The following is a 13,707-nucleotide window of genomic DNA, read 5'->3' as shown; positions in this document are numbered from 1 at the left end:
GATTCTGTTCCACTGGTCAGTGTGTCTGTTTTGCTGCCAATACCATGCTGTTTTGATTACTGTTGATTTGTAGTATAATTTGAAGTTGGGCAGAGTGATGCCACCAGCCCTTTTTTTTTTTCTCAGGATAGCTTTGGCAATTCAGAGTCTTTTGTGCTTCCATACAAATCTGATGATTTTTTTTGTTCTATTTCTTTAAAGAATGGGGATTTTGATTTTGATGGGGATTGCATTTTTGTTAGATTTATTCCTAGGTATTTTATTCTTTTTGTTGCAATTGCAAAAGGAATTATTTTTCCACTTCTTTTTCTGACACTTCATTATTAGAGTATAGGAATGCTATGTATTTTTGAATGTTGATTTTGTATCCAGAAACTTTACTATATTTGCTTATTGTTTCTAGTAGTGTTCTTGTGAAGTCTTCAGGGTTCTCTCTATTAGAGAATCAATTGTTTTTTAAATTGTTAAGCTGTATGAGTTCTTTGTATATTTTGGATCTTAGCCCCTTATTGAAGGCATTGTTTGCAAATATCTTCTCCTGTTCAATTAGTTACCTCTTTTTCTTGTTGATGATTTTTTCTGCTGTGCAGAAGCTTTTTAGTTTGATATAGTCCCATACATTTATTTTTGCTTTTACTTCCCTTGCCTTTGAGATCACATTCATAAAATTCTCTCTAAATTCAAAGTCCATGTTTTTTTTCCTGAAATTTCATTGTTAGTATATAAGAATACAATAAATTTTTGTACATTGATTTTTGTATACCACAACTTTACTGTATTTGATTATTGTTTCTCTATTTTTTTTTATTGGAGTCTTTAGGGTGTTCTATATAGAGAATCATGTCACCTGAAAAAAGTGACAATTTGACACCTTTATTCTGAATTTGGATGCTTTTTATTTCTTTCTCTTGCTTGATTGCTCTAGCTAGGACTTTCAATACTATATTGATTAAGAGTGATGAGAGCAGGCAGCCTTGTCTTGTTCCTGATCTTAGAGAGAAAGCTTTTAGTTCTTCACCATTAAGTATGATATTAGCTGAAGATTTGTCATATAAGGACTTTATTATGTTGAGGTACTTTCCTTCTATACCCATTTTATTAACTGTTTTGATATTAAATGGATGCTTTGTCTTGTCAGATGCTTTTTCTGCATCTATTGATATGATCATGTGATTTTTATCCTTCATTTTATTTGGTACTGTATCACACAGATCGATATGCAAATGTTGAACCATCCTTGTCCCCCTAGAATGAACTCTACTTGATCGTGATATATAATGTTTTTAATGTATTGTTGTATTTGATTTGCTAGTATTTGGTTAGGATTTTTGCTCCTGTATTCATTAGAGATATTGGTCTATAGTTTTCTTTTTTTTGTGGTATCACGTGATGTTGGTCTCATAAAATGAATTAGGAAGTATTGCCTCTTCTACAGTTTTTTTGGAAGAGTTTGAGAAGAACTCTTCCAGGTATTAAATCATCTTTTGTTTGGTAGAATTCACTGGCAAAGCCATCTGGTCCTGAACTTTTACTTTTGGGAGGTTTTCGATGATTGTTTCAGTTTCTTACTGCTGGTCAGTCTATTTATATGTTCCACTTCTTAGTGATTCAGTCTAGGAATATTGTATATTTCTAAGAACTTGTTCATCTAGGTTATTGAATTTGGTGGCATATAATCTTTCCTAGTAGTCTTGTATGATACTTTATATTTTGGTGGTATCTGTTGTAACTTCTCCTCTTTCAATTCTGAATTTGTTTGTGTCTTTTCTCTCTTTTCCTTACTGAGTCTAGCCAGGGGTTTGTCAATTTTATTGATCTTTTCAAAGAACCAGCTCTATGCTACATTAATTTTTTCTATTGCCTTTTTGTTCTCAATTTTATTTAATTCTGCTCTAATTTTGATTATTTCCTTCTGACTTTGAACTTTGTTTGTTCTTCCTTTTCTAGTTTTTAAAGATATAATGTTAGGATGTTTATTTGGGCATTTCTTTTTTCTTGAGATAAGTCTGTAATGATATGAACTTTCCTCTTATTACTGCTTTTGCTGTTTCTCAGAAGTTTTGATATATTGTACTTTCATTCTCATTTGTTTCTATGTATCTCTTGATCTCTCCTTTCATTTCCTCTTTGACCCAGTTGTCCTTTAGTAGCATGTTGTTTAATCTCTACATTTTTGTGGTTTTCCCTTCTTTCTTTTTACAGTTGATCTTCATTTTCAAAGCATTTTGGATGGAGAGTATGCTTGGTATGATTTCAATCATCTAAAATTTGTTGAAGCTTGTTTTGTGTCCCAAAATATGGTCTATCCTTGAGAATGTTCCATGTGCACTAAAGAATAATTTATTAGCTGATGTTTTAGGATGGAAGGCTCTGTAAATGTCAGTTATGTCCAGTTGGTCTAATGTGTCATTTAACATTGATATTTCCATATTGATTTTCTGTTTGGATGATATGTCCATAGTTGTCAATAGGGTATTTAGGTATCCTACTATAATTATGTATTTTTCCGTTCTATCTTTAGTTTGTTGTAGTTGCTTTATATATTTGGTACTCCCTGATTGGGAGCATATGTATTGATAAGTGTTATGTCTTCTTGGTGTATTGTCCTCTTTATCATTATTAGTGTCTATCATTGTCTCTCATAACCTTTTTTATTTTGAAGTCTATTTCATCATATATAAGTGTGGCTATACCCACTTTTCAGGATGCCATTTGCTTGGCATATCGTCTTCCACCCTTTCACTTTGAGTCTATATTGGTCCTTGCAGCTGAGATGTGTCTCTTGAAGGCAGCATATGATTGGGTTTTGTTGATTGATGTAATCTGCTACTCTGTGCCTTTCTGTTGGTTTTACATTCAGGGCGATTATTTATTTATTTATTTTAATTACGTTTATTGGGATAACATTGGTTAATACAATTATATAATTTTCAGGTGTACATTATCATTTGACATCTGTATATTTAATTGTGTGTTTACCACACAAGTCCAGTTTCCTTCAGCTACCATATATTTGATCCCCTTTACCCACCTCACCCTCCCCATCCCCCTATATTTGACTCCCTTTATCCCGTCTACCTCCCCCCTCCTCCCTCCACCCCCACAAGTAACCACTAGTCTATAGTCCTCTGGTAACCACTAGTCTATAGTCCATGTCCATGTCCATGAGTCTCTGTTTGTTTGTCCTACTCGTTTGTCATAGGGAGATTATTGAAATATGAGGTTCCCATTTTATCTTTAATTTTCTGGTAGCTTGGTGTCTCTTGCTTCTTTGCCCTTTTGTTTCTGTCTGTTATTTTAGTTTGGTGATATTATATGATGTTTTCCTCTGTTCTCTCTTGTTTTATGTTATGTGTCTCAGTTCTGGATTTTTTGTGTGTGGTTGCCATTAAGTTTATGTAAAAGAAAATTTCACATGTATAGTAATCCTTTTTTTTCTCCATGAGTTTTATCTCCATTGCTCTTTGCAAGTTCAGACCTTTATTCTCTCCCCGTTCTGGTTTTGTTGTCTCAAATTGGCCCTATTTATGCTGTGATTCCATTTCTGAGTTGCAGTAGCTATTGTCTCCTCATTTTAAAATATGTTTACCTCCTTTAACCATTACCTAATATTTAAGTTTATAATACCCTATTCTGAATAAATGTTGCAATTTCCTGTTTCTGCCTGTTGTTAGTCATCTTACACAAAGTTTTGTATCGTTTTGGTCTTTTTGTTTCAGGTATAATAACCTTCTTCAGTATTACCTGTAATGCAGGCCTTATGGTAGAAAATCTCAACTTCTCTGTCTAAGAATTTCTTTATTACTCCTTCACATCTAAAGGAGAACTTTGCTGGATATAATATTCTTGGCTGGTAATTTCTCTCTTTCAATAGCTTGAATATTTGATTCCACTCCCTCCTAGCTTACAGAGTTTCTGCTAAAAAATCCGATGGTAACCTAATGGGTTCTCCTTTGTAGGTCTTCTTTCCCTGGATACCTTGAGAATTCTATCTTTGTCATTAATTTTTGACAGTTTTAATATAATGTGTCTAGGAGAAGGTCTTTTTGGATTTAGATAATTAGGTGTTCTGTTTGCCCTTGGATTCAAGGATCCAGTTCTTTTCATAGGTTTAGGAAGTTCTTGTTGACTGTTTGAATAGGCTCTCTGTTCCCTTCTCCCTCACTCCTCCTTCTGGTATAACAATTATTTTTATATTGCTTTTTCTGATGGTGTCAGATAGTGCTTGTAGAGTTCTTTCTTTTTATTTTTACTCTCAAGTCTTCCTCTTCTTCTGTGTCATTTCCAGATTTCTGTCTTCAATGTTACTAATTCTTTCTTCTATCTGGTCACCTCTAAGCTTGCTACTTCGTTCTTCATATACTTTATCGAATTCTTCAGCTTCAGAATTTCTATTTGGTTCTTTCTTAGAGTTTCATTCTCTTTGGTAAAGTATTTCTATCGTTCGTTGATTTTGTTTCTGAGTTCATTAAACTGAGTTTTCTTGCATCTCATTAATTTTTTTTCAGAATTGCGGTCTTGAAATCTCTGTCATTTAGGCCTTTTGAGCCATGCTTCTCTTGCTTGGGCCCACTTCCATGTCTGGAAGTGTACTTTCTCTTCTAATAAAGCTTTTCTTTCCTGCTGTGAAAAAAAAAAAATCTCTGTCATTTAAATTGCATATTTTTATATCTTTAAGTTTATTTTCCGGAGACTTTTTATTTTCTTTCTAAGCTGCCTTGTCACCTTGGTTGTTCATGGTATTTGATAGATTATTTCTTTGCCTAAGCATTTATGGGAATGAACTCTGCTTTCTAAAAAATTTTATTATTATCAATAGTACTCCCTCATTAGCAGGTTGATAAGAAGAGGTTTTTCTTTTGTTTTTCAGTAGGTATTGCACAAGCCTCCTCCACTGCCTAGGCTTCCCAGATCTCTACTGTGTGGCAGAAAAAAAAATGTTCTTTATTTCCTGGGGAAGTGTGTGTCTCCCCTGTGATCAGGTCGCCTTGGTCCCAGGGCCCTACTCCTGTGGGAGAATGTGATGGATGATGGGGTTCTGAGCCCCTAAAGAGCCCCTGAAGTCCTGGTGCTGCTCCAGCAGCCAAATGCAGTGTTATGCTGCCTGTGGTGGCCCAGTGCCTCCATCAGGATCAGCTTTGATAGGTGGGCATGGGCTGGGTTTGGAGAGCCTGTCAGTGTGCCTAGGGCTAGTAAGAGTGACCAGGCCTCTGTATCTCCACCCTTGTTCCTAGGACTAGCTGCAGTGAGTACATTGTGTCTGCCACTCGGAAGCCCTCAGTTCCTGGGGCTGCAGACTCTCTACTTTATAGGAGGACACTAGCTGCTGCACTTTTTCCTGGGGCCTGCTGCTAGCTCTGAGAGGGTTCAAGGAGGCAGCTGTCGAAGAGTCAGGGGAGGTATCCAGGCTCCGTGACTTACTTTTTAGAACACAGCTGTCACACTTCTTATTCTGTCTCTGCCCTGGTCTCTGTGCTGATTACTCAGGCAGGAGTGCTTGGGGCTACAGAGAGTGCACACCACAACCTGATTCCTCCACTCTTCCCGAGTCCCACAGGGAGCTCCAGGATGTGTCTGTTGTACCTGTCTCTGCTCCTCTCCTTTCCTCCTCCCTTACTTTCCCAGTTTGCCCATCCTCAAATGCTTTGATGGGTAGATCTCTCAAAAGTGTTTGTGTGTTAAGCTGGGAATCTTCTATTGGATTATAACTGTCCAATTTGTTATAGTTTAAAGGAGAGAGATCAAGGGGGCCCCTCATGCCACCATGCTTCTGACATCAACTCTCTTGAGGTATGTACTCTTAGCTAAATGATAGAAACCATTAACTATGCTTTCCCCTTGTCTCCTTTATTTTCCAGTTCCAAATATAGGCCAGATCTTCTGTATAGAGAATTTATACTTGATATATTCTAAAACGTTATTTCAGGTGATCCTTGTCACAGAATTCTTTTTTTTTTCTTTTTTGCAGAATTGGGGCACTTAGAGAAGAAGAGGGTGTTTCTGCTGAAGAAGATGAAGACGACAGTGAAGAAGAAAGTGAAGAAAGTGATGGGGAGGAAAAAGAAATAGAAAAGGAGGAGGAGGAGAAACAGGAAAATGAAGCTCACCAATGGACAAGTAGAGAATACATTGCTGTTGAAGGTTTTGCTACTCAGCAGGCTGGGGATCTGACATTCAAGGCAGGTAGAAACAAGACTGGAACCTAACCTCAGGAGCAATTTGCATACCTAACAGAATAAGAAAACTCTACCTGTGTACCTGTAGAACATATTCCTGATACTAAGTTTCTAAAGACTCAATTTGTTTAAGTAAAACAAATAATAATTAATGATTTACAGGCAGTATTCATGCAAAATTCTGTTATCAAAGTTACCTGGTAAAAGAGTAAATGCTCTTCTATTTTCGAAAATAACTTTAATGTTGATAAATTCCTATTTCAGGGCTAAATTTTAATTAATATTTTAAAATTTTGCTTTGCTTTAAGAAAGGAGAAATTCTCTTTATAATTGAAAAAAGCCCTGATGGTTGGTGGATGGCTAAGAATGCCAGAGGAAACATAGGTCTTGTTCCCAGAACCTACCTGGAGGTTAGTATTTGTTGTTTATTCTTTCTTTTTTCTCTTTCCAAAGTTTTTCATTTTTAGTAAAACATTAAACTGTATTATTGGATCAACTGAGTAGTGAATGACTTGAGATATAGAATTTGCATTAATTTTAGAGGGACAGGGCATGGGGAAAATATTATGTGTTAATAATCCTGGGACCTATGAAGTACTCTCATGCAGGTGAACCCTGGAATGTTAGCCCACAATGAAGATGCTTTGTGGATTAATGCTAATTATAAAGATTAATAGGCATTTATTGTTTGTTGTAAAACAAAACCACAGTTAACTTTCTGTTAATGTCCACAAATATACAGTCCTATACTAGGATATGAACATACTATACATGCATGTTTGTAGCCTATTTTTTCATATTTTATAATACAGCATGATCATTTTCTGTGCCAATATGCATAGATAATCTGTCTCGATCAGTGCTATCCATTAGAAATCTAATGCAAACTACAAATGTAATTTAAAATTTTCTAGTAGCTATACTGAGATGTCTTTTTTTTTTTCTCTGATACCAAATATCTGTTGTTTTTCCACACCCATTCTCTGAAACCAACCAGGTGTCTAATAGTTCATTTATTTCAATTCTGACATTAACTACTGGAGTTAGTACAGACCCCACAAGTTACAAGCTTGGTTCCACAAACCACCCTACTTCAAATGCCAGTCACAAGTCCCAGGGGCCTCCTGTACTTCTGGGTTACCAGCTATAAATTTAGGGGTTCCCAAATTTGATAATTTGCTAGGACTTGCAGAACTGAGGGAAACACCTTACTTGTGTTTAATATGAAATACAGACTCAGGAAGAGCCACATGGAAGAGGTGCATAGGGCAAAACATTGAAAGAGAGAATGGGAACTGGGTCTTCCATGCCTGTTCTGGGTGCCACCCTCCCAGCACTTCGAAGTGGCCACTGACCTGATAGCTCCTTAAACACTGTATTTTAGGTTTTTTTTTATGGAGGTTTCATTACTTAGGCATGATTGATTATATCATTGGCCATTGATGGTTGAATTCAATCTCCAGCACCTTTCCTACCCCTGAAGGTGAGGCAGTGGGTGTAATGAAAGTTCCAGCCCTCTAATCACATGGTTGGTTCCTCTGGCAAGCAGCGCTCTCCTGCCAATACCTCATTAGCATAAACTTCTGTCACTCAGGAAATTCTAAGAGTTTTAGGAACTCTTACCAACTGGAAATAAAGACCAAATGTATATGTTTTGTTATACCACACATTTAAAAAAAGTAAAAAGAAACAGGTGACATTTTTATTTATCTTATATATTTTTAAATAAATTTAAAAATTTTAAATTACAGTTTGCACATAATATTATATTAGTTTCAGGTGTACAACATGGTGATTAGACATTTGTGTGTCTTATAAAGCAATCACCCTGATTGCAATCACCATACATAGTTATTACAATATTGACTGTTTTCCTCATGCTGTATACTTTACATCCCGATAACTATTTTGTAACTACCAATTTGTACTTCTTAATCCCTTCCCTTTCGCACCCAGTCCCCCAAACCTCACTCCATCTGGCAACCATCAAAATATTCTCTGTATCTATGAGCTTGTTTCTGTTTTGTGTGTTTATTTTGTTCTTTAGTTTCCACATATGAGAGAAATCGTATGGCATTTGTCTTTCTCTGACTTATTCCACTCAGCACAATACCCTCTAGGTCCATCCATGTTGTTGCAGATGGCAAGATTTCCTTTTTTTTTTTTTTAGGGCTGAGTGATATTCAATTGTATATATATACCACCTCTTCTTTATCCATTCATCTATTGATGGACACCCAGGCTGCTTCCATATCTTGGCTATTGTAAATAATACTGCAATGAACATATGGATTCACATGTCCCTTTGAAGTAGTGTTTTGGGTTTATTTGGATAAATACCCAGAAGTGAAATTACTTGGTCTTTCTTTGTCCCTAGTTATAGCCTTTGTTTTAAAGTCTATTTTGTCTGGTATAGGTAGTGCTACCCTAGGTTTTTGTTTATTTCCATTTTCACAAATATCTTTTTTTCATCTCTTTACTTTCAGAGTGTATGTGTCTTTCGATCTGAAGTGGTTCTCTTACAGGCAGCATATGGTCTTATTTTCTTACCTATTTAGCCACCCTATCTTTTGATTGTAGTATTTAATCTATTTACATTTAAAGTAATTGCTGACAGATATATAGTTATTGCCATTTTATTATTCATATTTTTAATCTTTTTTTCTTCTTAAAGAAATCCCTCTAAAATTTCTTGTAATACTGGTTTAATGTTAATATACTCCTTTAGCTTTTTCTTGTCTCAGAAGTTCTTTATCTGTCCTTCTATTTTATGATAGATTTGCTGGGTAGAGTGATCTTGGTTGCAGGTCCTTGCTTTTCATCACTTTGAATATTTTAAACCAATCTCTTCTGGCCTGCAAAATTTCTGTTGAGAAACCAGCTGACAGTCTTTGGGAGCTCCCTTGTCGGTAAATAGATGCTTTTCTCTTGCTGCTTTTAAGATTCTGTCTTTGTCTTTAACCTTTGGCATTTTAACAATGATGTGTCTTGGTGTGGGGCTCTTTGGGTTCATCCTGTTTCAGCTCTCTGCACTTCCTGGGCTTGTATGTTTTATTTCCTTTGCTAGGTTAGGGACATTTTCCATCATTATTTTTTCAACTAGGTTTTCAATTCCTTGCTCTCCCTCTTCTTCTTCTGGTAACCCTATAATGCAAATGTTGGTATGCTTGATGTTGGCCCAGAAGCCCCTTAAACTATTCTCATTTTTTTTTGGATTTTTTTTTTCTTGTTCTTCTCATTGGGTGTTTTCTGCTACCTTATCTTCTAAATCACTGATTGAATCCTCTGCTTCATCTAATCTACTTTTGTTTCCTCCCTAGGGTATTTTTAATTTCAGTTATTGCATTCTTCATTTCTAACTGGTTCTTTTTTATGTTTACTATCTCCATTTTTTGTGTTTTCTATCCCTTCGTTAAAGTACTCATTGAATTCATCTGCTCATCTTCTAAGTTCATTGAGCATCCCTATATCCAGTGTTTTGAACTCTGTATCTGGTAGTTTCTTGTCTCCATTCTGTTTAGTTCTTTTTCTGGAGCTTTGTTCTGTTTTCTTATTTATGACATGTTTCTTTGTTTCCCCATTTTATCTGCTTCCTTGTGTTTGTTTCTAATAAGGTAGTGCTCCTATGTCTTCCAGTCTTAGTAGATTGGCCTTTTATAGTAAGAGTCTTATGGGGGGCTCAGTGGCGTACTCTTTCCTGGTCAATTGAGCTGCGTGCTCCAGGTATGTCCTATGTATGGGTTGTGTGTGCCCTCCTGTTATAGTTGAGCCTTGGTTGCTGTTTGCATGTGAATGAGATAGACTGACCTTTGGGCTAATCAGTTGTGAGTACTTACCAGTGAGGGGCTGACCCTATGGAGTCGGATTTGCTTTGGCAGGGCTCTGGTTCCTGCCCAGTTTGCCCTTTGGGTGTGTCATTTGCAGAGGTAGCCAGGTAGTGCTCTGGTGGATCCAGAGCAGCCACCAGGCAGGCCGGCCTTTGGGCCTCCTGGGAAGGGTCCCACCACAGGCCAAGTTTAGCTGCCACCAGCCCAGGGCCACCTGACGAGTCACCAGGCAATCTGAAGATGGCCACCACCCATGCTCATTTTGGCAGTTCCTTAATAGGCCAAGCCACAAACTGAAGCTGGCTGCTACTACTGCCAGGCTGGGCCTGCTCAGCAAGAGGTACAGGGCACACCAAGGGCAGATGCTGCTTGTTTGGGTTTTGTGAACCCTTGAGGGATTTTATGAAAGTCCGAAGCATGAGCTAAGGTATGCCATTTGTATGGAAAAGCCACTGGAAGCAGCCCACAAGTTTGGTGGGGCAAAGTCTCAGGGAATCACTAGGGCAAGGCAACCATTGTTAGCTAGGTTGTTGGAGACTCAGATATGAGGGCCACCTGTGTTTGCATGCTCAACAAAATACAGTAGACTCTGCCAGCACTTCTATCTGGGATAAAGCTGCCCCTCCAGCCCTCATCCTGAAGCAGGATAATTCACTTCCTCCCCGTATCTTCCTGGTGCCTTTCAAGCCACTGCCCCAGTGCTATAACTCAAAGTGAGCAAATCTATCACCGAGTAAGTTTACACGTGGGTCCTTCAATTTCAAGAGGAATGTCTAGGAATCCATCCACCCTCCATCTCATTCAGCCATAATCTCCACTGGTTTTCACAGCCAGAAATTTTGGGGACTTTTCTTCCCAGCACTGGAACCCTGGGCCCCAGGACCAGGACCCCTCACATCTCTGGAGAGACCATCATAGCCAATATATCCCTCCTCATTCTCATCTGCCACATGTGGATGTGGGGACCAATCTGTTCCTCATCTCTGCACCTCTTACCAGTCTCGAGGTTACTCACTTTGTATGTTCCCAGATATAAGACTTCTGTTTAGCTAGACTTCAGGCAAATCCCAAAGATAGCTATTTTGTAGTTTAGTTGCAATTTTGAAGTGGTTGTGAGAGAAGACAAGCACAGTTTTCCTACTCTGCCATCTTAACTGGAAACCTCAACATTATTTTTAATAATATATTTTGTATTCAGTATATCAGAAATATTATAATTTCAACATACAATCAATAATAAGAAATACTTTCTTTTTTTGTGCTAAGTCTTCAAATTTTAGTGTGTATTTTGTACTTAAATAGCACATCTCAATTTGATGTCAAATTTCAAGTGCCCACAGGCACATGAGGTGAGTAGCTGCTGATTGCATAGTTCAGGTCTAGATTATCTTTTTCAATGTATTCCATAAGTAGTATTCCAGTTTCATAGAGATGGATATTTATGTTGTTTCCAACCTATAATAGTATCAGTTACATGGCAACAAAGCTTTCGCTATGATTAGCTTCCCCTAGGAGTTACAAGAGATCCCCAGAATAGAGGCTTAAATAAGGTAGAAGCAGAAGTATAGAGGTAGCGGTCAAAGGGTGGTGAGGCCCAGTTCAGCATTTCACTCTATAAAGTGGAGGACAGCTCTTCCAGAGGGATTATCTCTGTAGTTTACATTGGCTACTAAATCTTTTAATGATTCCAGAGAGCAAAAAAGGAGAAAAGGGGAACAAGAGGCCTGAGCTGCCATTTTTTTAGGGCTGATTTCCTGGAAATTATATAAAAACTTCCAATTATATCTCCTTGATCAAAATTTAGTTCTTGGCAACATCTAGTTGCAAAGAGGGCTTGGAAACTGTAGTTTTTTCACTGACTCCTTGCTAAAATGAGGGATTCAGCAGTAGACAACCTACAATGTGTGTTGTGATCAGTCTGCACAAATATCTTTGTAGACTTATCCCATTGTTACCCTTAGATTAATTCCCAGATGCTCTGTGCTGGTTAAGAGGCTACACCTTTGAATTTTTTTAATTTTTTTATTTTTCAGTTAGAGTTGGTGTACGATATTATACAAAAGTGATTAGATAATTAACTTTCGAAGTTGTTACACTGAAAAAGCCTAGTACCCATCTGACACCACATGTAGTTATTACAATATTATTGACTATATTCTCCATGCTATACTCTACATCCCCACGACTACTTTGTAATTACCAATTTTTACCTCTTAATCCCTTCTCCTGCTTCACCAGTTTCCCTAACCTCCCTCCCATCTGGCAACCATCAAAAAGTTCTCTATACCTATAAGCTTGTTTCTGTTTTGTTTTTTTTGTTGTTGTTTTTTAGATTCTATAGAGAAGTGACATCACATAGTATTTGTCTTTGTCTGATTTATTTCACTCAGCATATTATCCTTTAGGTCTCTCCATGTTGTTGCAGATGGCAAGATTTTATTCTTTTATCTGGTGGCTAAACAATGCTTCATTATGTGGATGTACTACTTCTTTATCCTTTTATTTACTAATGGACACTTAGGTTGCTTCCATATCTGGGCTATTGTAAATAATGCTACAGTGAACATAAAGATGCATATGTCTTTTTGAATTAGTGTTTTCTGTTTGTTTGGAAAAATACCCAAAAGTGGGATAACTGGATCCTTCTTTGTCTCTTGTTATAGCCTTTGTTTTAAAGTCTATTTTGTCTAGTATGAGTATTTATGAGTATTGCTCCCCCAACATTTTTTTTTGGTTTCCATTTTCACAAAATACCTTTTTCCATCCCTTTACTTTCAGTCTGAGTGTGTCTTTCGATCTGAAGTGAGTCTCTTTTAGGCAGCATATGTAAGGCTCTTGTTTTCTTATTCCTTCAGCTACCCTCCATCTTTTGATTGGAGCATTTAATTCATTTACATTTAAAATAATTAAATATATGTAGTTATTGCCATTTTATTATTAATACTTTTGATATTTTTTTCTTTTCTTAAGGAATTCCTTTTAACATTTCTTTTTTAAAATTTCTATATTTATTTTTGGTGACATTGGACAACGAAATCCAACAAGTTTCAGCTATGCACTTTAACAGTAAGGCATATATATATTGACACTATGTGTTCACCTCCTATAGTTAGATTTCTTTCTGTCACCACAATTTGACTCAGTTTACCCTATCTACCTCCACTGCCCCCCCACCTTCGTAACCATTACTCTATTGTCCATGTCCATGTTTGTCCTGTTCATTTGTTGCTTTTAGGTTTATATCCCACATATAAATAATATCATGTGATTTTCAACTTTTTCTGTCTGACTCAATTCGCTTAGCATGATTACCTCAAAGTCTGTCCATGTTGTTGCAAATGGCAGTATTTCATCTCTTCTTATGGCTGTGTAATATTCCATTGTATATATGTACCACAGCTTCTTTATCCAATCATCTGTTGTAAGACATTTTGGTTGCTTAACAGGAGATATATTAAGAGAGAAATTTTGAGGTGCAGTGAATTTGAGTATGTTCAGAAAGAACGGCTCCAATTTGTATTGATCTCGCCCCCAATACAATCTACATTGAACAGAGTGGTAAGTCACCAAAATCCAATTCTATAGGTAGATCTCACCTACTTCACAGAAGCAGAATTAGATTGATTAGGTTTTATAAAGTAAAACTAAGGATTAGAAAGAATTTGAACCCCCTATTTGATACAATTTGATTTATTCAGAGATGT

The 13,707-nt window shown here is 36.8% G+C and overlaps 1 protein-coding gene across 16 annotated transcripts in view; it reads left to right on the top strand.

Annotated features, from left to right (window-relative positions):
- Positions 1-13,707, top strand: part of NPHP1 (nephrocystin 1) — a 77,505-nt gene that overhangs the window by 9,944 nt on the left and 53,854 nt on the right. For all 16 annotated transcript variants that reach the window (XM_025044798.1, XM_015587140.2, XM_006909050.3 and 13 more), the window contains 2 exons: positions 5,969-6,179; positions 6,485-6,586. In XM_025044798.1, coding sequence (XP_024900566.1) covers positions 5,969-6,179; positions 6,485-6,586 — 313 coding nt within the window. The remainder of the gene's footprint in view (positions 1-5,968; positions 6,180-6,484; positions 6,587-13,707) is intronic.

Source organism: Pteropus alecto, unplaced genomic scaffold (genome assembly GCF_000325575.1).
Source record: "Pteropus alecto unplaced genomic scaffold, ASM32557v1 scaffold191, whole genome shotgun sequence".
NCBI lineage: Eukaryota > Metazoa > Chordata > Mammalia > Chiroptera > Pteropodidae > Pteropus > Pteropus alecto.
The sequence above is the reverse complement of the archived record's forward strand: the minus strand, read 5'-3'. Positions and strand labels throughout refer to the sequence as shown.